The sequence below is a fragment of the Solenopsis invicta genome, chromosome 5, assembly GCF_016802725.1.
Source record: "Solenopsis invicta isolate M01_SB chromosome 5, UNIL_Sinv_3.0, whole genome shotgun sequence".
NCBI classification, from domain to species: Eukaryota; Metazoa; Arthropoda; class Insecta; order Hymenoptera; family Formicidae; genus Solenopsis; species Solenopsis invicta.
Genome location: NC_052668.1, coordinates 2,908,587 through 2,935,435, shown reverse-complemented (window position 1 = coordinate 2,935,435; position 26,849 = coordinate 2,908,587). Strand labels below are relative to the sequence as shown.

Below are 26,849 nucleotides of genomic sequence, written 5' to 3'. Positions count from 1 at the left end.
TAATAAAAAAAAAAAAGAAAATATTAAAGAACCAATATATTTTTAATTTTAAAAAATTATTTCCTTACCTTTCCTACCTTCTCATACACGTTTATCTTTGTTGTTATGTATATCTCTGTCTGTGCAAAAATAATAACATAATACTGAATCAAATTTATACGGATAGATCTACAAATGGTATAAACATAACGTAACGGAGATTATTCTGCATTTTGGCGTTAATAATTTTGCGTATGTAATTATATGAATATATTATTGTTTATACGCAATAGAAACAAAAACATAATTACATTAAACTAAATAAATTTATATTTAAAATTGAAAACAAAGTATCTGAGACATATTAATTTATTTCTTTATCTTTCTCACTTCCAGTAAAAATATTTCATACATAATTATATATAGTTATACACAAATATGTAGACTAATAAAGTAATAAACATAAATAATAAAAACATTTGATCTATAAAATTTTTCATGTTCCGAGCGCGCGCGTGCGTTATCATTACCGACTCAGCGTCGGTAACTCAAGCTACCTACTATGACCCTGCGAATCGTTGCACCTCACTGTACACACTTTATGGGGGCGGTCTCATGGACCGATATTTTCCAACCAATCAGAAGCGTAACATCGTAGCATCGAAATTTACTAGTCACAGCCACATCAATTTCGATGCTAAGGTGCTACGATACGACCAATGTAGAACCGGCCTTACGCGTATTTACACTTTTAACTTAAGCTTTGTGGAAAATTTAGGTTAAAATGTCCAACGAAAGGGAAATTGCTAATCGTTTGCTGACGATAGCAGCTAATGCAGCTAATAAATCAACGCAAGAGGAACAGGACTTTTCGTCCTTGGTGCAGGCTACCCGAAGAAATTTTAGAAGGAATCTTACACCTAGTCCACGGAGAGGCAGAAAGAGAAAAACAACTTTCAAGAGGAAATTAGTTTTGATGAAATTAGCACATGCCGATTTTTTTCCAACTAATGCAGAATTAAAATATTTAAAACAGAGAGGATTAGGTATGGTTTATTTATTGAATTATATTTGATTTATAAGAGGTAATTATTGTGTTAAGAAATTTTTTATCTATACAGATTTATCCGAAGAGCCACTCGAAATAGCAAGAAGTTCTTCATTCGACGAAATAAAGGCAGATATCATTTCATTTTTTCAACCTCATATTCAACATTTGTTAAGAATGTGTGGCTTTCAATTGGGAAAAATAGAAAGGTCAAAGCAAATCACTCTCTTAAAAGATATCCGAGATGGATCAGATTTGGAAAATAAATTAATACAAAGCAAAATTGTCATATTGCCTCTGAATGATTTTCCAAATGATCTACCTCTTGTAGAACACGATTGTTCTTCTCAAGCATCAACAAGTAATCCTGTACAATCCTCAATTCATATACGTCAGGAAGATAATGATCCTGATTATTTGGAACCAGGGCAAATTTCGTTGAATAACTTTTCAACTGCATCACAACGCTCAACAATTACACGTCCGTCAAGATCAACAACAATACAATGTCGAACCATGGAGAACTATAATTTTGATGAAGAGGAAGAGGAAGAGGAAGAGGAAGATGGTCAATTAAGTATGTAAAGAAAATTATATATCTTTTAATAATATAAGTAATGTAGGTTCTTCACAAAGAAAATAGAGATAAAAACTATTAAAAAAAATTATCAATATTTATTTTGTGTTTGACTATTTGATTTTAAAAAACAATAATAAATCATTAATTTAAGGTACCAAAGAGGAAACTGTTAATGTGGAGAAATGTATAGTATTCCCGTCCCTTCCAGAAGATGCTGAAGCAATCAGAATCGAGATATTAAGGAGTCACTGTTTTCATGATTTAATGAATCTATACATGGATGAAGAAATAGTTAACAAAAATTTGCAAGTTACTTTTCTTGGAGAGCTAGGTCTTGATGGAGGCGGTCTTACCAAGGAATTGTTTAATATTTTTTTTATTAAATGTGAGAGTATATTTTTTCGAGGCGAAGACTGTTTAGTTCCATACTTGGAGCTAAGCAAACTAAATGAAATAGACAAATTTGTCATAATTGGACGAATCTTGCAACATATGTTACTGTTAACAAATAATTTACCGGCAAAATTATCAAGAATCACACTGATGTTAATTTCAAAGCCTGAGAAAGATGTTAATCCTGACATTTTATTACAAGAACTGTTACGTTACGTAAATCCGTACTTACGAAAGATTTTAAAAAAAGCTTTGAAAAATTTTATGTCTTTAACTGAGAAGGAAAATGAGACCGTTCAGGACTTTTTTCAAACAAACCGATTTTTTGCGAGACCAAGTTCCGAGACATTGTCAGAACAATTAAGAATTATAGCCACAGAAATTTTTATAGAGAAATCTAAAAAACGGATTTTAAAAATTCGGGAAGGTGTATCACCAGCAAAATATGCTGATTTCTGGAATCATTGCGACTTTGACGTTCTCTTGGATATGCAGACCCCTACTGCTACAAAAATCGTTAATTGCTTGGTAACTGATTGTCATCTAACAAATGAAGAAAATGATATATTACATTATTTTACCATGTACATTCACTGTCTTGACAAAGATAAATTGAAAGGTTTAATATTCTTAATTACTGGGTCTTTCCTTATGCCAATGCATATTGATATAAAATTCAATGACACAGTGGGATTAAGTCAAAGACCCATGTTTAGTACATGTACTAATACGATAACGTTACCAAAAACATATGCAAATTACGATGACTTGAAGAATGACTTGAATATGTGTTTATTCCGAGGAAGTCATGGAGTATCGTACTGCATGACTTCTTCGGTATACAAACATATGCACGCGCATGTGTGTGCATATGTGAGAGAGATTTCGAATACTACAATATAATATTAATTACTTCATTATAATATTAATTACTTCATACATATACATGCATAATTCTAAAGTGTAAAAAATTATACACACATAATTTTGAGATGCAAAAAAGTCTATTTTGATTTTTGTTCAGTGAGTTTTATTTCATTACAATATTAAAAAGTAAATAGGTTTACAATGGTTCAAACAAGTGTTCCTATTGTAATAGCAGATTAAATATGTAGTTTTTGTTAAATCACCAAGACTTATTAGAGTAGACGTACTTAATTATTAATGAATAATTTTATATAAAAAAATAAATTTATTTTCGAAGTAAGAAAAAAAAATTATTACTTATTTAACCTCTCATCGTACTTTACCGTGATAATATATTATAGTAAAGTGTATAATTACTTAAAGTGTTACTATTAATTAACTTAATATTAATAAAATAATATTAATTAGTGTATTAAGAACTTAATAAATTTACACATAGCATATATTTTTCTTTATTACATTTTTCTTCCAAACTAATAATATTCTCCAGCTGCAATTTTTGTTCTTCACTTATTTGTAATGTCGCGGTAAAAGACGAAAAAGGAATACTCGTGTTGCTATTTACAACAGAAACGGAAAGATCGACTCCTAAAGCTTGTAAGGAATCCGAAAGTTTTTCATATAACGTCATATTATCGGTATCGAAAATATCACGCACTGCTGTAGAAGTCATATCGTAATTTTCCAATATTCCATTCAACCACAGTTGCCGTGGAGACTTATTATTTTCCGTTCTTATACCATGCACATTCCATCCAGATTGGAATGATGACAGCTTTTTATTAATTACATTTTTATAAATATATTGTACACAAAATTTGTGCGTGTTGTTTTCAATATCTAATAAGCCTTGATCTTCTAAAGAATACAATTCAGTATAAATAGAATCACATACTTCTTTAAAGACATCGACCCATAATCGTTCAATTCTTTGGTTATGAACCGACTTGCCAGTTATGTGGCTTCCTCTATGCATGCCGCGAATTGTGTTCATTAAAACGGCCACAAGCAGATTTTCGTATCCGTGATCTGACCGTACTCGTGAAGGAAGACCATAACTATTTACTGCATTCACAAAGAAATTGACGACAGGATCTGCTTGAATAGATGTTTCGCATTCTAAATATATTATCATTCTCGAATAACCATCAATACACCCATGAATCACAAAACCCCATCTATAAATTTGAATATAAGTTAATTATATCTATAATTATCTATATATAATTATAAACAATCGTGTAAAAGTGTACGAAATTGTTTAAATATAAATAATTGTGTGAAAAAGATAAGAAAGAAAGGAAATAGTTTGCATAATAAAGTAATAGAAAAGAACGTATTAAACGAAAAAAAAGTGTACCTTGACAGTTTCAAATGTGCGTCTATATGCCATAATGAATTTGGAGTTGCTACTTTGTAACTTCTTCTCCTTATCGCTTGGCTCCATCTACTCGCAGCACCAATTGGATCTATGGCGTTCAAAGTTTCTCTTGTTCGATGTCTGGGCACAAAAACTCCTGCTGCCTTTAAATACGATTGCATCATCTGCAATTTATTTTTATTATTACAATTTCTAAGTATATTAGTAAGAATATGTTGAAAATTTTTAGAGAGAGAAAGAGAGATTACTATATGTCCAGCTCTGGGATGCTCTTGATGAATTTGTGCAACAGTTATTTTTAATTCATCATCTGATATTTGTGAAAAGCGCGCACGCATGGGCATATTTAATTCACGTAACTTTTTGTAAATGGTACTTTTTGAGCAACCTAAGTGATTTGCCATATTAACAGCGGTATATCCTTCATTGTACAATAAAGTTAATTGTCCTTCATTCAACTCAACAGCAGGACGACCTTTTCCTGTTTAAAAAATTCAATAATTATATATACATATATATATATAATATAATATATGTGTGTGTGTGTGTGTGGGCGCGTGCGCGCGTGCGTGCGTGCCTGCGTGTGTGTAAAATTCATATTTAATAAAATTTAATAAATTATAATTAAATAATATAATTAAATAAACATAATACATATTTTTTTCTATTAGAATTAAACTGTGACAATAATAATAAAATACTGACTGTTTGAATTTATTCTGGGTGCAATATAACCTCGTTGCTGATGCCCTTCACATCGAATTAAAAATAAAGCCTCTATAGCTTCCAATAGTTCGTTATAAGTATTTACTGATATTTCAGTAGATATTCTCCTTAAATTTCTCTTAGCCATATAAAGTGAACTGTACTCTATACTCTTCGAATATTCATATGATCTGACAACATCAGCTATAATTTGTCGAATTCTTCTGAGAGTCCTTGCTACATGGACTTCTACTGGATCTCTCTCTTCCATAGTAGTAACTAAGTAAATATAAATTTTTGATTACTATAATTCATAATAATAATAATAATAGAGAAAGAAATAATATTTAATAATATTTTAATCTATTGTATTTCTATAAATAAAATTACTACACTTATTAATAATAATATTAATAATAATTATAAATTTTTTTAGCTGTCCGTCATTCATTTTCGAATTTATTTGACGTCTTACGAATAATTAAATTCTTTACTGTTACATGTAATAATAAACAATAAACTTACTGAATGTTACTTTATTTTCCAAACAAAACTTTGCGAGTTTATGCAAATACAGCAGGAAAACCACGTGTATGTATGTATGTATGTATGTATGTATGTATGTATGTATGTATGTATGTATGTATGTATGTATGTATGTATGTATGTATGTATGTATGTATGTATGTATGTATGTATGTATGTATGTATGTATGTATGTATGTATGTATGTATGTACGTATGTATGTACGTATGTATGTACGTATGCATGTACGTATGCATGTACGTATGCATGTACGTATGCATGTACGTATGCATGTACGTATGCATGTACGTATGTATGTATGTATGTATGTATGTATGTATGTATGTATGTATGTATGTATGTATGTATGCGGTATAAATGTCGCAAAACGTTGATTCACTAAAATCGCTAAAGTAGTCACGTCTGTGATCTCCACATACCTTATTTTCGATTTTATTTTCCAAGCTTCCAAGAGTGTTGTTTTCGAGATTTCGAGGTTACGCAAATACGCGCCGGCAGTCACACGTATGTACATACGCACTGTAAGTGTAAGGTACTTAAGAACTGTTGGCGCTACCTACCCAGTGCTGCCAATATTGTGGGATGAAAATCACCAGCTCCGGAATTAAAATTATGTTGCGACATCATAAAAATGAGACATCATAAAAATTCAGACATCATAAAAATTCAGACATCATAAAAATTCAGACATCATAAAAATTCAGACATCATAAAAATTCAGACATCATAAAAATTCAGACATCATAAAAATTGAATGAATTAAAATTTTGTCGAGACATAAAAATTGTATGAATTAAAATTATGTCGATACGTAAAAATAATTCTAATTTTTATAATGTGTCGACATAATTTTAATTCATACAATTTTTATGATGTCTCGACATAATTTTAATTCATACAATTTTTATTATGTCGAGACATAATTTTAATTCATTCAATTTTATGATGTCGACATTATTTTGATTCATACAATTTTTATGATGTCTCGACATAATTTTAATTCATCTAATTTTTATGATGTCCAGACATAATTTTAATTCGTGAAATTAAAATTATGTCAGGACATAAAAATAATTCCGAATTTTTATTATGTCTTGACATAATTTTAATTTATTGAATTTTTATTATGTTTGACATAAATTTAATTCATTAGTACGAATAGCTATTTTTCTCAAGACATTATTTTTTGAAACTTTTATATTATGTAGAATTATTATTTATGCTATTGAAAAATAAAACGTGTGCCATGCAATTTTTATTATGTATATCGAATTTTAATTCAATGAATTAAAATTATGTCGAAACATCATAAAAATTGGTTGAATTAAAATGATATCGACACGTAAAAATAATTCCGAATTTTTATGATGTCTTGACATAATTTTAATTCATTGTGATTTTTCTTAAGACTATTATTTTTTAATCTTTTATATTGAATGGAATATTTATTATGCTATTAAAAAGTAAAACGGCTTGCCGTACAATTTTTATTATGTTCCGATATAATTTTAATTGGATGAATTATTATGATGTCGGAACATAATAAAAATTCGGAATTATTTTTATGTCCCGACGTAATTTTAATTCGTCCAATTTTTATTATGTTCGACATAATTTAAAATCATTAATAAGAATCGCTATTTTTCTTAGGACAATTATTTTTGGAAACTTTTATATTGTGTAGAATATTATTGATGCCATTAAAAAGTAAAACGGCGTGCCATAGACTGACGAACGGTAGGCCGCCGGGCCGTACAAAAAAAAGGTCTGTAAGCTTCGTGGCCGTCATGCACATTCGCACAAACACGCAAAACACACTCAACACTTCCGCCGTCTCAGTGTTTGCTAGCGCTCAGTCAGTCCTATACTTGCGCTGTGATTTAGGAACCGCTCTTTCGGAAGAGCCTTCGTGAGAATGTCAGCTCGTTGACTCTCGGAGGGAACGAACTCGACCTGGATAATTTTTTTCTCCAGTGTCTCACGCAGATAGTGATGTCGAATATCAATGTGTTTAGTTCTCTTGTGGAACTCGCGATTTTTGGCTAGACGTATCGTACTCTGATTGTCCACAAACAGCACAGTTGCTTTTTCACATTGATGCCCGACATTGCTCATCAACCTCCTGAGCCAAGTGGCTTCTCTTGCTACGGCTGAAGCGGCGACATATTCCGCTTCAGTTGTATTTAAGACAATTAACTTCTGTCACTGTGAAGCCCAAGTTACAGGGCCGTTAGCGAGGCTAAATATATAATCTGTAGTAGACCGCCTGGTCTCTAGATCGCTCGCGAAATCAGCGTCTGAGTAACTTCTCAACTCTGGTTTGCTTCCGCCGCTGCGGTACATTATGCCTACATCTTTGGTTCCGACTAGAAACGCAAAAATTTTCTTTACTGCTCGCCAGTGATTCTCATCTGGATTGTTTAAAAATTTGCTAGCTGTATTGACTGCGAATGCGATGTCCGGGCGCGACACGGTAGCTAGGAACATCAATGATCCGACTGCCTCACGATACGGTACGTTGCACGACCTCTCCTCGCTTGACTCTACTGGTTGCAGCACTGCATGTGGATCTGATAGAACGGATACGGCTTTAGCCTCACTCATGCGAAATCTATCGAGAATTTTCCGCGTGTACGTACTCTGAAACAGGAACATTGTTTTCCCCACCCTGTCGCGACTCAGCTGCAAACCGGCAAAACTACTACAGTCACCGAGAGTGACGTTGAACGTTTTCCCTAATTTATTAATAATTAAATCTAACACTTTTTGTGACTTACACGCTATCAGTCCGTCATCAACAAATAAGGCAAGATATATTGACGACCTCTTATAGTTACTAAAAAAGATACATTCGTCCGCATCAGTTGATTTGAACTTGAACTGTGATAGGAAATCGCAGAATTTGCGGTTCCAACACCGAGGTGCTTGTTTTAGCCCATACAGCGCTTTTCTCAACCGGCACACCACCTCTGTTGCACCTCTCTGGACCTGAAGACCCTCTGGTATTTCCATGTGGATTTCTTTTCCGAGGTCCCCGTGAAGAAATGCAGTACAGACATCGAACTGGACCATTTCGAGGTCCTCTTAAGTGACTATGGCCAATAGCACTCGGAGCGAATCGTATCGAACCACAGGAGAGAAAGTCTCTGTGAAATCCTTCTTTCTGCTGAAAACCTCTGGCAGTCTTGTTTTGAACCTGAGCACGTTGCCATCTGCGCTTTGAATTATTTTGAACACCCATCTTGAATCAATTGTCTTCTTGTTTCGATCCCTAGGTATTAGTTGCCACGTAGCATTTGCCTCATGCGCCCTCAGCTCTTCTTCAATGGCACCAATCCATAGAGACGCATCAGGTCCACGCACTGCTTCTGCGTAGCTCGAGGGCGCGTTCAGCTCAGCAAAGTTCAGCTGATATCTTGCAGGTGGGCGAATATGCTCTCTATTGCGCAGCACACGTGGCTCGTTGCTTTACAGGTCTGCTCCATTATCTACTCGTGATTCATCTTCTGCGGCATCAGCAAGTGATGCGACCTCCACATCGTCGACTCGTGGTGCCTCTTCTTGCCTCTCCGCTGGTCCTTCATCCTCTCCTGTTGGCACTGTCCACTCCTCGTCATCTTCTTGGCTGTCGTCTATCGGTAGTGTTGTTGCGCAGCTCCGGAAGACAACATTCCTGGAAACCGTAACTTTCCTTGTATCCGGATGATAGAGTCGATAATTTGTTGAGTCTTGTTCGTATCCCACCAGGATTACGCGGCTTCTTTTTGGCTCTGGGGTCAAGCTTCTGCGTAAACTGTTTTGGCACGTGCTCGAAGCCTTCCTCGCCAAACACTTGCACGTGCTTGAGATCGGGCTTTTTGCCCATCCACATCTCATACGATGTTTTCCCGTCGTCCTCGCCAGTTACTGAAACTCGATTTAGTAACTAAACTGCAGTGTTTACTGCTTCCGCCCAAAGTTACTTCTCGATTTCCTTGGCTTGCATCATTGTACGCGCACACTCCACTACCGTTCTATTGTCTCTCTCGGCCTTCCCGTTTTGCTCGGGAGTGTAAGGAGCCGTTGTCTCATGTTTGATTCCTCGTGACAGCATATACTGCTTCATGGATTTGTTGCAATATTCAAGGCCATTGTCGGTGCGCAGAACCTTCATCACTCGTCCGAACTTGTTAGCAGATGCTCGCTCGAACTTTGAAGCTCTCGTAGACGTCCGACTTGTGCTTTAAGAAAAACACTTGTCTGAATCCCGAGACATCGTCTTTGTACAAGACAAAATATCTTGCGCCTCCTATTGACTCCACCGACATCGGTCCACACACGTCGCTGTGGATGAATTCACTTGGCTGTCTGCTCACTTTTTCCACCGCCTTTTTAAACGGTAGTCTGTGCGACTTTCCAAGTTGGCACGCGTCGCAAAAGAAATCACTTTTATCAGTCACTTTTATCCCGGTAGCTATATCCTTTTTTACTAGCTCATTTAACGCACGCTTGTTCAGATGCCCGAGGCGCTCGTGCCAGACCTTGAGACTCGTCGTTGACACATTTGCCTCACTTCTTCGTATCGGCATCTTTACGCGAAAGAACAGTCTAAATATGTCATTTGACTGCTTAATACCAGTCGCAATGACGTTGTTGCCTCGCATCACTAACGCGTCGTTTTTGCGGAACGTTACTAGATACCCACGTGCTGTACACATACCGACCAAAAACAGATTTTTCCTCACTCTCGGCACATAGAGCACATGTTCGATGCGCGCTTCGCACCACACACCGTCAACTAGCTTGTCCACGATCACAGTTCTTTCGCCAGCTACGGTGCACTCTCCATTATCGCCCAACAATATAGTGCTGCCATCCTTTTTCGGACGGAACTCTGAAAACCAGTCCCTTCGGAACATGACGTGCTTTGAACACCCGCTGTTGATATACCAGACATCCTCTTTACCGACGTCGAGTAGCTTTTGCCTCTGCTCGCCAGATGGCCCCTCATACCGACTGTGTTCATTACCGTTCCGCATGCCACCCGAGCACGTTGCAACGAACGCACAATTTTTCGAATCGTCCTCACTGCGATTGACTTTGTTTTTCTCCCGTTCCTTTCGTTCTGGACACTCACGCGCGTAGTGTCCCTTTGCCTGGCAAACATAACACTCTACGTCCTTCACTTGACGCGGTTTCTTTTTGTCCTTCTTCTTCGAGTTCTTACTTTCAGACGTTTTATCCGACGTCTTGCTGATCTTCAATGTAGCCAATGCAGTTGCTCCGTCCGTGTCGACATTCAACCGGCTTTCCTCTCTCAGCAGTCTTTCTTGTAGATTCTCGATTGTTTGCCTGGCGGGATCCATGCTATCCCATGCTGTTTGGAATGCTGCATATTTTGCTGTTAGGCCTGCCAATACTCGCGCCATTATCGTAACGTCAGACACGTTCTCACCGAGATCCACCAGTTGACGCCATGTTCTGTACCTTGGCCATGTACGAAACTATGGAATCCGTCGAGCTCATGCGTACTCATAAAATCGCTGCGTCAGAATCAATCTGTTCGAGGCTGACTTGTCCGCGTGAATTCGTGCCAGTTTGCCCCACATTTCCTTTGCAGTGACACATGTAAGAAGACACTCCAGCTGGGGATATTCCATCGCTGACAACATCACTCCCATCGCCTTGGCATTATCTTTCACCCAGGCCTTGGCCTCTGGTGTCTCGGCATTTGCCGGCATGGCTCTCGCACCGGTCACTAAGTCATATACGTCGTACGCGAGTAGTATCTGTGTGATCTGGAACTTCCAACAGAGAAAGTTCGAGCAGTCGAACTTCGACACGTGTCTGATAGATAACTCGTTCGACATTTTTGTCGTTCGCGTCTCTCACTTGTTCGCGAAACTCGAGCACGAAAACAGACACTCGAAGAAGCACAAGATGGCCGGCACCGCTCACTTGCCTCGTGGCTTTCTATCTTTCTCCCGCCGCTCAATCCGACTCTCAACTAGAAAGCACCGAAAATGTCGTTAACTGGGCCCATAACCTGTTACGGTACAGTGAATTTATTTGTTCGGTCGCGTCCCAGCCCCTTGGAAGAGAGAATTAAGAAGGATTGAGTAAATGAAGTTTGTATGAAAGAACTGCTTTATTTTTGATACAGACGTTTCGCACACGACATCTGGTAAGAGACTGACGAACGGTAGGCCGTCGGGCCGTACAAAAAAAAAGTCTGTTCGTAAGCTTCGTGGCCGTCATGCACATTCGCACAAACACGCAAGACACACTCAACACTAATTCTTATTCGACATGCTGTGTTACGACCGGAAAAACAATTCGGCGCACATTCTGGTCGAATTCAAAGAAGTATATAAAATCACACAAATAAACATAGATATTAAGAACCAGCTACAATCACAGAAGGCTTTCTTATTATCATTAAAGTATTGGAGTTAGGTAAAATATGTATAAAATCTTATTTTAGAGCTTTTATAAGCTTCATATATATTTGATACACTTTTTTTGTAAAATGAATATTTTTTAAAATAATTAGGAAAAGCTTCCTTTCTCTTTAATAATATTTTTTAATAAGAAGTGAGCATTTAAAACCTTTTGTAAGTCACTCCGTACCTTCTCCTTGATAACATGTGTTAAAGTCAAGGTTGTTAGAGGCTGCTCTCCTTTTCAGCAATTTTACCAAAATAACATTTGTGGAAATAGTACCGGAGTATAAAAAACATTACTGACGTAAAAAGCACGTTGCAGAAATCAACTATTTGTTAAAAACAAATTATTAAAAATTGACTGTAGAGAAAAACTGATTGCGCCAATTGATTCTACAAACAAAATTACTTAGGAAATGTATGACTCTTTCTTAAACCATTCATATTTTATGCAAAAAAATAAACTATAAAAATAATTAAAATCCGTTTCTACTCATGTCCAAACCGGCAAAAGTGAATATTGCGTCGTGCCATTTATTCATAAATTAGTGGAGGATTATCTAATATAATTAGTATAAATATAGTTAAAGATAAGAGAAATCAGCAAATGTTTTATTTTATCCTCTTTTTTGTGAGTAAAAGAACGTATAAATAATATTGAAAACAGATAATTTACTTGGTGCTCCCTCTTGTGAGTAAAAAAGGAACATATTAACATATTATTACTTATCAACTAAAAAATGAGTACTGAAAACGAACAATCTACTTAAAAATATTCGTAAACGTACTTGTATATGCTTGTCATCTTTTTTTGTAATGGACTACGAGTGCAAGAAATGGGCATAAAAATTATAAAACTGGTTAAAAATGGTCCATATGAAATGTAAAAACAAAATGAATTATTTTTGTAAGGGTACTGCAAATAATTAAAAGAATGATATAAAATTTTTCAATACTTATGTTTTTGCATTAAGAGCCATATTTCAGTTTTAATTACTTTCTCTTTATGCTGCTTTCCTATTATTTTACATTTGACTATACATACAGGGTGTTATAAATAAATAAATCAATAAATATTATTATAATTTATTTGTTTATTAATATGAAAAATTAGAATTATTATTGTTTTACAAAGTATTTTTTATAATATAAAAAATTAGAATTATTATTACGAAGTATCTATATTATTCAAAATTTATGTATATAAAAATTTTAGAAAAAATGTAAACTTTATCTTTTTATATTTCTCTGAAATTCTTCTTCGTTGTCTCTTCATATTGGTTCTAAAAATCTTTTCTTTTAAAATACAATTGAACAAATACGTGGTAGCGCCAGCATATTTCTATTTATTTTTTTAGAATTTGGAAGAATTTTACATGAGTTTCCTAATGGAAAAATTCTTCAAAATTTTAAAAGAAATGTATTGGCTATAAATACTCGCTCGATTCTATTTTAACAGAAAAAAGACATTTTTGAGAACAAATACGAAAATATATGAAAAAGTTAACGTTTTTTTCTAGGAATTTATATACATAAATTTTGAATATTCTAAGATTTCTTATTCTATAATTTCTGAAAGAAAATTTAAAATCTCTGAAAAAATGTATGATATTTTTTCTAAAAATTTACATAAATTAAAAATAAATATTCTTAAAAAAATTATGAGATATTATAGGGTAAAGTCGGTATTTACGCCGGTATTTATTATTCTAAGTGGGTAATCCTGCTTGTGTATCTTTGGTAAACCGTAGGCTCTTGGCAACATCCCATCGGTTGTTAATATACTCCTATATGTTGGTTGTTCAGTATAATTGTTTTTTAACCAACAAGTCGGTATCAGACAAATTTTTGTCCTTCCCTAATAAGTATGACTACAACGTAGCGTTTACAATCCCCTTCAAACTTAATAAATTTATAACCACGGGAAAAGACATTGACCGATTATCGTGCAATGATGTAGTCCACAAAATTAATTGTAGAGATTGTGAGTCGTCTTATGTGGGACAGACAAAACGTTAACTTAAAACAAGAATCACGAAACATAAATCGGATATCAGAAAATCCAGTTCTCCTTCCGTTATTACGAAACATCGCATCGAGAACAATCATGATTTCAATTGGGATAATGTAGAAATTTTAGATAAAAAACCATCCTTTAAAAAAAGATCGATATCTAAAATGTTACACATAAAGAGACAACAAAAAGGAGTCAACAAACAAAGTGATACCGAACTGTTTTCTGATGCGTATCTTCCTATTCTCGATTGTATTTCCCCTCCTTAACGTCCGATTTTTTCTTCCCCCCCCTCCTCCTCCCCTTTACCTACTTATATCATTCTGTTCGACAATTCTCTTACTTTACTCGTTTCACAACACGTTTCACTTACTTTACTCGTTTCACTCTGTGATGTACGTACCAGCATCTTTTAGGATATAGTTTTCGGAACTCATAGGTATGATTTTATAGATCTATACTATTCCTTCCATGTTATTTATTCCATTTTACAATTTTATTATTTGACTTGTACAACTCTTTATTTATAATTTTTTATATATTTTAACTTTATGTTAGTTTTTTTTCCTTTTTACAATTTTATTATCTTGATTTGTACAGCTCTTTATATATTATATTTTATTATTTTATTTTTATCCGTATTTCTTTATTTATTTATTTAATTTTTTACATTTGACATTGAATATTGTTGCCTTTTTGTTATCGGACTTACTTAAATTCATGTTCCGAAAACGATGTCCCTTCGCTTGTTCCTCGAGGATACATCTCGAAATAAGACGCTTTATGACATCTTTTGTTAAGCCGTTTCAACGTTTGCGTAAGTTGATATCGCAGATATATCCGGTAAAATCTTAATTCATTGATTTATGTTGCGTTAAGTCTATGATATGATTTGCTATTTAATTGGTGGTGATTTTATAGATTCAATGTACTAAAGATGACTTGTTATTAAACGATCGAAACGTTTACTCTATTTACATATGTATTTATTTTGTATTAGCGCACAACACCCTGCACGGCTCTGAAGCTTTTCCTGCCTCATTTAAAATTTATTTTTTTTAACAGATTTTATTATTTTTACAGCTTAATCTGTATTCACTGTTTCACATATAACATTTTAATTCACTAATTACAATTACGCATTATTTTACAAATTTTTGAAAACATATGTTGGCTGGATTCGAACCTAAGATTTCGGAAAGATAACCTAACACGCTAACATTGAGTTAACCATACAGTTGTGATATTGTTAATGAAAAGTTAGATTTGAAGTAAAGCTGATTTGAACAAGAAGAAATTTGCTTCTTGAGTATCGCGCAAACACTCTCACTAACCCTTTGTTTATTTAGTCTTAAATATTTTTAATATAATATTTTTAATATAAATAATTCAAAACCTGTTTCTACCTATGGCCAGATCAGTCAAAAAATAATAATTAGAAATAGTATCGGATCATGAAAAAACATTATTAACGCAAAAAGCCCGTTGCAAAAATCAATTTTGCAATTAATTGTTGTAACATTACGCCCCTCCACCGTGCCGCCACTCAAGACCGACCAACCGTCGGACGCACCGCAGCCGAGCACGTGCGTCTTACATAAGACACACGCGCGTACGTAAGACCACCTTATGCTACCGCGCGCGAACGGCGCGCCACGCGCCGCGTTCGGCAAGCGTTCCCACTCCGGCCGGCTCGACCGCGCGAGCTGATTGGTGCGTCCAGCCGCGCGGTACGATATATAAGCCGGCAGTGGGCAGCCGAAAAGAGATCCTTCCGAACATCTGATCTCCTCGGATCATCTCCAGCGCTGGGCATACTCGGCGCCTCCTAGCTCGGGGATTCTCGAGCACCTCCTCGGGAACGGGCATTCTCGTTCCAGCCTCCCCGCGACGGGTATACCCGTCGTCCCCGAGGCCGGGTATGGTCGGCCACTCCGATCCGCTCCGCCGCGCGACGGGCATTCTCGTCGCGCGGACGATCCAATCCGCGGAGCCGTGCGACGGGCATTCTCGTCGCGCGGCCAATCGAGACCGTCCAGCCGGACGACGGGCATTCTCGTGCGTCCGGCCAAGTCCAATCCGCATCCGTTACACCGTGTGGCGGGAATTCTTACCGCACGGCTTGTCCATTCCGTTCGACGGGACGACGGGCATTCTCGTCGTCCGGCCACTCCGACCAGACCGTTCCGAGTGTCCCCGGGAATTCTCGGGGACCGTCCGCGCCGACACCGCTCCTGTGTCCGCTTACCGTACCTCCCGGGGGCTAACCCCGCGAGATGAGGCCGAACCGGCCGACATCGTCGACAACTCTCGCGCAGCGCGAAACTGTCCGCCGCGAGCCGTCGAATCCGAGACCGTAACCGGTCAGCCGCACGGGCCAATCACGACCCGAGCACGGCATTAGAGTTCGCCACCGCGCGGCCACTCTAAATACGGATACCGTACGCTTAGAGCGTAAGCCGAATCCGTCCGTATATCGCAAGAACTCATCCGAGTCCGTCCATTTCCATAACCGCGAGTCCATTCTTGTATATCACGTTCCGCCGCGAGTTATATATATGTTGTCCGCGAAACCAAAGATTGTTTCACCGAGCAACTCCAATTGCTACCCCCGAGCGCCTAGCGCATAGCATGTGTCCGTCCGTTTCCCCTAGTGACTTGAAACCGTTCCTTCTTTGTACTTAGATATTAAGCACGCCGCGAATACACTGTGACCGTTCTCTTAGTTTCACGCGGGCCGACGACCGCACAATTAAGCACTCCAGTGCCGTCATACTATTCGTGGAGTTCAGTATTATCCGATAACGATATCGGGGCTGTATGATTATTTTGTATTAAACCAACGTATCAAAATATATTTAAACTATTTCGTTTCCACTATCAAACCACGGCTTATCATTTGACACGAACCCGGACATCCGGCGAGTACATCCGAACAACCGATCCTGACTCCAATCCTGTAACCTGCCACACCGAGAAACTACCAGCGTTACAATTGTTATAAACAAATTGTCAAAAATGACTGTAGAGGAAAATTGATTGCACCAATCGATTTACCGGGAAAAATTATTAAAGAAATATATACAGAGTTATTAAAAAGTATCGGACCCCTTGACTATTTTAAAAACTAAGCATTTTAAAAAAAAGTGTTTCAGATAAAAGTTGTAGAGTTTTAAAAAATCTATTTACTGATCTCATCAATTTGACCTTGGCGTCGCCAAGGTCATATCAAAATCACATTAACTTTTTTAAATGTAACACTTTATTTTTGATTCCAGAATTTAATAGCTGGTGTCAAGAACTTTTCAAAACCCTACAAGAAAGTTTATTTTCGTTGAGTACTTTCCAAGTTGTGGGGCTTGAAAGCTACGGTGTACTGTAACTTTCAAGCGTCATAACTCAGAAAGTACTTACCAAAAATAAATTTGTTTATAGTGTTTTGAAAAGTTTTCAAAATCGACTACAAGAAAATGCAATAAAAAATATAGAATGTTAGGGTAGTACTGATACCCTTTAATTAGGAAACTACTGATACTTTAACGTTATATCTTTTATTGCATTTTCTTATAGTCGATTTTAAGAACTTTTCAAAACACTATAAATAAGTTTATTTTCGTTAAGTACTTTTCGAGTTATGACTCTTAAAAGTTACAATACACTGTAGCTTTTAAGCTTCACAACTCGGAACGTACTCAACTAAAATAAATTTTCTTGTAAGGTTTTGGAAAGCTCTTGACACCGGCTATTAGAGTTTAGAATCAGAAATAGGGTATTCCATTTAAAAAAATTAATGTGATTTTGATCTAACATTGGCGACGTCATCCAAGGTCAAACTGATAAGATCAGTAAATAGATTTTTTGAAACTCTACAACTTTTATCTGAAACGCATTTTTCTAAAATGCTTAGTTTTCAAAATAATCAAGAGGTCTGATACTTTTTGGTGACCCTGTGTGACGCTACCTTAATTGTCATAGTTGTTATAATTGTTATAAACAAATTAGTTGCAAAATTGTGTTGATAAAAAGATAATGGTTAAATTTCATAAAAAGAGCGCATGATGTGCATAATGTAACATTTTATCCTTGTTTTACTTTCGGTGATCAACAAAGATTACGTCATGCGCATTATGCGTTTTACAGAATCTATATCTGAATTCTATGATGGAAGTAAAATTTCATAAAGCTATGGAGATTTCATGGACTTTTAATGGATGTCCATCTGACTTCCATGATGGAAATAAAATTCCATAAAGCTATGGAGGTTTCATGGACTTCTAATGAAGGTCTATTTGTCTTCCATGAGGGAAGTAAATTTCCATAGAGCTATGAAGGTTTCATGAATTTCTAATGGATATCTATCTGACGTCCATGATGGAAATAATATTCCATGGAGCTATGAAAGTTGGATGGACGTTTATTGGAGATCTATCTTACTTTCATGATCAAAGTAAAATCCCATGGAGCTATAGAGATTAGATGGATGTCTAATGGAGATCTATCTGTCTTAAATAATGAAAGTAAAATGCCATGGAGCTATAGAGGTTTAATAGACTTCTAATGGATGTCCATCTAACTTCCATCATAAAGATAGACGTCCCATGGAGCTATGGAAGGGCAATGGACATACAATAAAGGTCAATTTCTATGTCGATTTCTATATAGTTCTTTATTATTAATATTAATGAAAATATCATTAATTGAATTAATTTTTTTATGTAGAAGTAGAGCGATCATGTATTACTGTCTAAAATTATAAAATGATTACTGTAGGAAATGTAATGATTATTTCATGATATGTAAATGTAGAGCGATAGTCAAGGATGGAATACAAGCAAGATACAAGTGCATAGCTCTTGTATTCTTTATTTAGTTTAATATCTTGTATATTCCACTTGTTGAGGATATACGGCCTCAGTGAGCGGAATACCGGAATACAGACATTGCGTGATTGGAAAGCAGCACTTACCTTATGTTGAGCACTATGTTGAAAACACAATGCGTACATATCTGCACTCTGTTGATGTTTGTGCCTATTAATTTCTTCAATATTGCATTATTATTACTTTGTATACATATTTACTGTTCTTATTCCCTAATAAACTTTGTAAACACATTTTGTAAGTCATTATGTTATTGTATATCATATTTGTAAATGTTATTTGTAAATTATCGATGCTTCGTGTATCTTACAACATGAGTAGTCGTAAATTCCGCCATTTTTTTTTATATGACAAAAATGCAATGATACAGGTTCTTTTAGGTTTCTTTTTCAAGTATAAGAAAAAAATATTTTATATTTAAAATTTATTTTATAATAGTAAACGGTATGAAGTTTCCATTGGTATAATTTATTTTTTTTAAACATAATAAATAATACTTGATAAATTAAATTTTTGACAGCTATGGCGTATATACTTTACCCTATAAGAAAAATTTCCAATAAAGCAGATGTTTTTAAAAAAATAGATTTTGATTTTTGTAATAACTTTTTCAATTGTATTGTTAGTTAACAAGGTAATCGGAATTTTGCTGTTTTAGGTAGTGAGCGAGATAATGCAAAGCCTACCGATGATATCTATATCTTGGAGAATAAACATATTTTGAAAAATTATAACGAACATAGTTTCAGTAAGAAAGAGAAGATTAATTTAAACGTATTGTTAAATCAAGATATTATAAACAAGATTACACTCAATGAAGATCGTTATGGAAACTTTAATGCGTTAGCTAACGCAGGCGATGCAAACGGATGTTATTCAAATTTAAATACCTCTGCAAAATTAGAAGATCTCGTAGATCAAAGAGGTGCGACAGATTCTCTTTTCGCGAACGGACATCTTAACGAAAGAGAGATGGTCAAGACTCGAATGCACTTGTGTGTAAACGCACCGAGACAAAAGCTCGCATATCGCAAAAAGGAAGAGCAAGACGAACAAAATAATGCAAATAAAATTCCGATGCGGGCTAACGTGACAAATGACAAAAATATGCAACATTTAATCTTTGACAAAGCTTACTTGAAAGAATCAAAATGTAACAAATGTAACAAGGAAAAAGAAGATAAGAAAAAAAGACGCGTAGAGCTGCGCGTTAACGGGAAAATAAAACGTAAACCGGTATCAATATCCAGAAAGGCAAAATCATTCTTTCGAAAAAAATCCCATTTGGCGATCGCAGATTCCGACTACACTCTCATACTGCCTGGTCATCGCGGCATCAAAGGTAAACGACATAAAAAATTTATGAAAAAGCCAGGGTTGGGAAGTAACGCATTACTTATAACGTTGTTACTGTTTTCATTACCTTCTTATGTTAACGAACGATTTTTTTGTAACGGTAATGGTTACATCGTTACATTTTTAAAATAATGATAACGAATTCAGCTATTACCGTTACTTTAGTTCCCTATTATCTATTCAATAGATCACGCGCTAATCGCACATTAAATTCTTGATTGAATAGAAATATTCCGAATTAGGTTAAATGCACACAGAACGTATCAATGCGTTACTCTTTTACGGAAAGAATTAAGAAAACGAAAGAATAATTGGCTACCTCGTCACGCATAATGTATTGACACGTCATGTGTGCATTCAGTTACAGAGATGAATAAAACGAAATAAACCTCGATTTTGTCTTGATCTTGTCTCGAAATCAGGATGAGATCAAAATTACTTGTTTCAAAATTAATTGCGATTTAGCATTTCGAGATTTTGACAAGATCAAGATTGTTTAAAATTTTCGTCGAAATTTTGTTGAGATCTCGACAAAATATTTTATTACTTTATTAATCCGACGACACAACAGCTGTATAGCTGTTGCACTCACAAACAACGCAACGCATTGTCACAAATCGTAATTATCAGTGAAGGCATTATAAGTTTTCCTCCTCCTCCTACTCCGTATTTACAGATTATTTATTGCATTAAAATGCCAAATTTAATGAAATGTGGCATAAATGCAGAGGAGGTAAATAAATAAATTTATAAATTTTTAATTGCGGCTAGAAAACAGTAAGAAGAGGTGAACTAGTTATGAACACATAGATGCACGAGAAATAAAACTAGCTTAATTTCATTATATTATATTTTTTTATTGTACTATTATACAGGGTGATCCAAGTCAACCGGAGAAATTGGCATGTATTCCTCATGAAAAAGTAAATTGAAAATGTTATTAGCAAAATGTAATGAGGTCAATAATTTTCAAATTGTAAGTAGTTAAAATTATCCAACCACAAGGTGTAATGTTTGAACCGTTATGTGCAGCCAAACGGCCGGCTGGGTGCTTTCACGGATACTAGTAAATGGCATAATGTCGAACAAATATTGCAAAAATTCCGTGAAATTCCTATTGTGAAGCATCTACTGCTGTATTCTTAAATTAAGTTCGGGGCGTTGAGGGGCGGTTTCATCTCTTCAAATCGTTTTTTAGCCGCAACGGAAAATTTCTGAATTCATGTATTTATCTCCTCTACATTTATGCCAAATTTCATTAAAATCTTTATTTCTAACTTTGCGAGGTTCCTTTGTGAGACGTTATATGAATGTTTCACGTATATTCGGCATGATAACAAAATATTACGTATAAGTTTACAATATTTTTATTGTTTACCCCCGCGTTATATATTATAGCTGCATTAGCACACGATAAACTATTTTTACAAGATAACTTCTACGAGTAGAGCTTTGAGTGCATTTAATTTGATTCCATAACTGAATAATCCCCAGCAATTGTTTTCTCTAATATTTCACAGTCTCCTAATCTTCTAGAAACTAAACCCACTTTAACAGTCATATTTACAATCATCATCCAAAGGGGGAATTTGAACATATCACGGAATATCGGGTCGTCGTACGTCGGATAAGTTGGATGTCAAACGTGAATTGCGTGTCGCTAAATGGTTCTACTGAAAGTTATTCCAAAATTTAAATATAATTTCAATGTAATAGTTATATCTGATGCAATATAAATATTACATAACATTTTAGATAACGACAATGTAGGCGAAATATAAAATCTGTTATATAAGTTTTGTTGTGTTGCTGCTATTTTAATATTACAAGAAAATAACAAAAACATGTAACAGTTGCATAAAATAGTTATATTGTACACCAATAACAATTTAAATTGCATTAACATGATTATAAAGTAACATTTGTTACCTCATGTGTTACTCCAATGCAATGTTGCAGCTAAATTCTGTATTTGCTGGGAACATTGGTAAAAAGTAATAAAAATGAATCGTTAAAGATGCTAAAGTACCGTGAATTATCGACATTTACAGCATCTAAATATCTTCGAATTGGCGTTACAGAATTACAAAAACTTTTTATAGAATTGAAATACGCGTAAAAAGAAAAAATGCTTAGATAAATTTTACAAGAAAATCAAGAACAAAAAATTAATAAATCATTAAAAATTTACTTACATAGCCGTCACCTGAGATTAACTTTATCTTAATACGGAAGTTGTGTAGCTCGTACGTACAAAAGGAGAGTAGAACACCCTTCAGAAAACACGCACGAATAACACTGACCGTGTAAAATTACGACTAAACGTCTAACAGAAAAGATATCCTAATGAGCTTTTACCATATGCATAATTTGCTCAGCGAAGCTGATCTGACATATACAAAGCAGTAATAGTGTCAAACAATAGTTGATAGGTCTTTTCGCAGATGGCGAAATAATCGAAGAACAAAGACAGATCTATGCGTTGGACAAAGACCGATAGCCTGGTTTCCCTTGAAAAATAATCTGCAGTACCGACATCAAGGAAGTTCTTCTTTTACTTTAGTATTCTCTTAACTTCCAAATAAAGGTAATGATAACGTGTTATTTTTTTAAATTCGTAATATCAATATCGAGTTATTTTTTCCAAAAAGTAACAGTAAAGATATCACGTTACTTTTTCAATGTTCCCAACCCCGTAAAAGGCTTGCTTTATGGTTAGTCATACATGGAATAAACAAAATAAATAATATGAATTCTATATTAGTGAGATACGACGCATCGAGGCAAGGCCGAATAAACTCTCATTCGTTAACGAATTTACGAGTAAATAAGTCATTGGAGAAGTCATTATCTATTCCTCTAGAAACTCAAGAGCTGTTAAACAAAAGTTATTGGGAATATTACTGGAATCTTAGACGTAAGATCATGTCGATCAAGCCAAAGAAGGTGAAAGAAATCAAAAATCATTTGCCTGAATCTCAAACATTACGACAGTGCTCTGTTCTCTCTTGCATGATTAACAAAACACTTCAAGATTCGGCAGTTATTGATGGAAAACGGTCTTCAAATTCAAAAGTGCCTAGCCCGCGCAAAAGCATTTACGAAACTTCTAGATTGCCCTCCATCTTCGCGAGGAAGATTAAACAAAAGAAGATGAAGCGAACGAGCAAACGGTTGCTTGGACTTCGAGCTATAGGTATTGTAAAATCTCCAAGTCTTTTTCTAACAGTTTTTTTCAAATTCAAATAGCATTGTAATCATTAAAAAAATAGGCATATTTTTAATATATTGTAATTATATATATACTAGGCAACAAAATTATCGCAACACTCATTTATACTAAAATTTTGCACAACTTCAAATAATCATAACTTTGTTAAAGATTATCATATTTGAAAGTTTTTTTTTTTATTTTAAAGCTTAAAGTCTCTACTTTAAAAGTGCATTTGGTTAATTTTAAATTTCTGTTTTCCTCCTTACGCTATTTCTTTAAAAGTAAGGACGTGTTTTGTTTTCAAACATTTGCATAGTTTAACGCATTTCACGGGGTAGCATGAATTTTTTTCACAAATGTCATGATAACCATCGTAAAATTTGGAGTTTTTCCTGCAAATTAAAAAAAATCAGGTTTGTACGATTTTTTTTCGAGAAATTAGGATGTATCAAAGTTATGTATGCATTTTTGTCAGTTGTACCGCCAGCACGAAAGTACTCGTTTGGACACAACCAATCACAGCGGCTGGTGCCTAGTAATTTTCTTCTGTTCAAGCGCTGTAAGTGGCTTGTATCCAATTGTACTGTGTTCAAACGGACGCTTCCCCCGCTAGCATTACTTTAATTTCAATTTGTCTTATTGATGATGAAGCAATCTTCTCTAACTGACGTTATTTGTCTTTGATTTTGTCCTTTTCTTCAACGAAATCAGCCTGTTTCTTAATAACGAGCACAAACTCGAGAGATAGAGGATCGATAAACACCTAGTCTCCTTGCAACATAACTTTGATTCAATCTTTCCAAAAAAAGTAATGATTTGCGCACATTGCATTTCGTTCAAACTAGGCATCTTTACAACTTTATCGTTTGCTTCTTGAGTGGTACAGTAAAGAATAAGTTTACGCTTTTATAGAGTTTTGATGTTTACAATTTTATGGGAATCAATGTAAATTGCTACATTTCACAGCGTTTCTCTGAATCATGCAAAAACTTTAAACACCAAAACTCTATATAAGTGTAAACTTATTCTTTACTGTATCACTCAAGAAGTAAAAGATAAAGTTGTAACAATTCCTAGTTTGAACGAAATTCAATGTGCGTAAATCACTCCTCTTTTGAAAGGATTGAATCAAAGTTATATTGTAAGGAGAATAGATATTCAACGATCCTTTATCTCTCGAGTTTGTGCTCGTTATCAAGAAACAGGCCGATTTCGTCGAAGAAGAGGATAAGGTCAAAAACAAATAACATCAACCAGAGAAGATTTCCTCATCATCAATGAGAGAAATTGAGATCCGAATAATGCTGGCGGTAACTGACAAAAAAGCATACATAACTTTGATACATTCTAACTCCTCGAAAAAAATCGTACAAACCTGATTTTTTTTAATTTGCAGGGAAAACTCCAAATTTTACGATGGCTATCGTGACATTTGCAAAAAATTTTATCCTACCCCATGGAGTGCATCAAACTATGCAAATGTTTGGAAACAAAAAGTCCTTATTTTTAAAAAAACAACAGAAAAAGGAAAGCAGAATTTTAAAATTAACCAAATGCACCTTAAAGTAGAAACTTTAAGCTTTAAAATATAATAAAAAAACTTTTAAGTATAATAATTTTTAATGAAATTATGATTATTTAAAGTTGTACAAAATTTTGGCATAAATGAGTGTTGCAATCATTTTGTTGCCTAGTGTATTTATACAATCTGCCAAAATTACCCAATGTCCTTATAAAAATAAATTCTTTAAAATATTCTAATTCTAAAATACGAAACTTTTTAAATTATGACCGGTTAACCTCTTGAAGTCCGATATGTTTTTGCACGATTTTTCCTGCTTTAAACTTAAAACTTTGTTGATTATGTCATTGCATCAATCTATAAAACAGATGACGCCACTCCAGCACCGACCGGCTGCCAGAAAAGTATAAAATTTTTTTTCCGTATTTGCGCTTTCTGTTATTATGTATTTTTAGAATAACTACTAAATACACTAGGTAACAAAATTATCGCAACACTGATTTATACCAAAATGTCGCACAACTTCAAATTATCATAACTTCGTAAAAAATTATTATACTTAAAAAATTTTTTTTATTTTAAAGCTTAAAGTCTCTACTTTAAGGTACATTTGGCCAATTTTGAATTTCTGCTTTTATCCTTACACCGTTTTTTTTTTTAAGTAAAGACGTGCTTCTGTGTGCATAGTTTGACGCACTCCACAGAGTAAGATAAATTTTTTTTGTAAATGTCACGATAGCCATCGTAAAATTTGGAGTTTCTTCTGCAAATTAAAAAAAATTACGTTTGTACGATTTTCTTTTGAGAGGTTAGGATGCATATGCAAAGTTACATATGCATTTTTATCAGTTATTACCAGCATTACCCGGATTTCGATTTATCTCATTGATGAGGCAATCTCCTTTAGCTTCTCTAGTTGACATTATACGAAATTCAACGAAATCCGTCTGTTTCTTGATAACAAGCCCAAACTTGAAAGCTAGACAATCGATGAACACCTAGTTTCCTTGCAACATAACTTTGATTCAATCTTTCTAAAAGAGCAATGATTTGCGCACATTGAATTATGTTCAAACAAGGCTTTGTTACAACTTTATCGTTTGTTTTTTGAATGATACAGTAAAGAATAAGTTTACGCTTATATAGAGTTTTGGGATTTACAGTTTTTGCATGATTCAGAGAAACTTCGTGATATGTAGTGATTAACATTAACTCCCATAAAAACTGTAAACACCAAAACTTTATATAAGCGTAAATTTATTCTTTACTGTATTATTCAAAAAGCAAACAATAAAGTTGTAACAATTCCTTGTTTGAACGAAATTCAATGTGTGCAAATTATTGCTCTTTTGGAAGGATTGAATCAATGTTATGTTTCAAGGAGACTAGGTGTTCATCGATTCTCTATTTCTCGTTTGTGCTCGTTATCAAGAAACAGGCGGATTTCGTCAAATTGTGTATAACGTCAGCTAAAGAAGCATCGCCTCATCAATGAAACAAATCGAATTCCGGGTAATGCTGGCGATAACTGATAAAAATGCATACATTATTTTGATACATCCCAACTCCTCGAAAACAATCGTACAAATTTGATATTTTTAAAATAAATAGTATGTTGCTTGTTGTTTGTAAACACAAATAATAGAGGGAAACGGTTAAATACGAGTAATAATTGGGTCGTACTAAGAATCGTTTTATTTTTTTAATTCACCGAAGGAATATGTTAAACAATACGTTTCGACTATACTGACAAGCAAACCTACCCAACTGTTACACTCCGATTTTGATGAGCTTTGAATATGTTGTAGTCTAGGTCAAAATAAGAGACACGTATTTTTTTATAAGGGCCCATACGCACTTTTAGGGGATGAAACACCTCTT

General features: G+C 34.7%; 2 protein-coding genes across 2 annotated transcripts; one reads left to right on the top strand and one right to left on the bottom strand.

Moving 5' to 3' along the window:
• The first annotated feature begins 561 nt into the window (after nt 1-561).
• On the top strand, nt 562-2,946 carry LOC120357855. Its single transcript, XM_039449623.1, has 2 exons — nt 562-1,604; nt 1,759-2,946. Exons 1-2 carry the CDS (start codon nt 1,205-1,207, stop codon nt 2,901-2,903), a joined length of 1,545 nt encoding a protein of 514 aa, XP_039305557.1. The 5' UTR covers nt 562-1,204; the 3' UTR covers nt 2,904-2,946.
• A 78-nt stretch (nt 2,947-3,024) lies between these two features.
• Nucleotides 3,025-6,172, bottom strand: LOC105200580. Its single transcript, XM_039449684.1, has 5 exons — nt 5,980-6,172; nt 5,014-5,292; nt 4,557-4,789; nt 4,288-4,472; nt 3,025-4,105 (listed from the first exon to the last, which is right to left on the bottom strand). Exons 2-5 carry the CDS (start codon nt 5,282-5,284, stop codon nt 3,340-3,342), a joined length of 1,455 nt encoding a protein of 484 aa, XP_039305618.1. The 5' UTR covers nt 5,285-5,292; nt 5,980-6,172; the 3' UTR covers nt 3,025-3,339.
• Between the last annotated feature and the right edge of the window lie 20,677 nt (nt 6,173-26,849).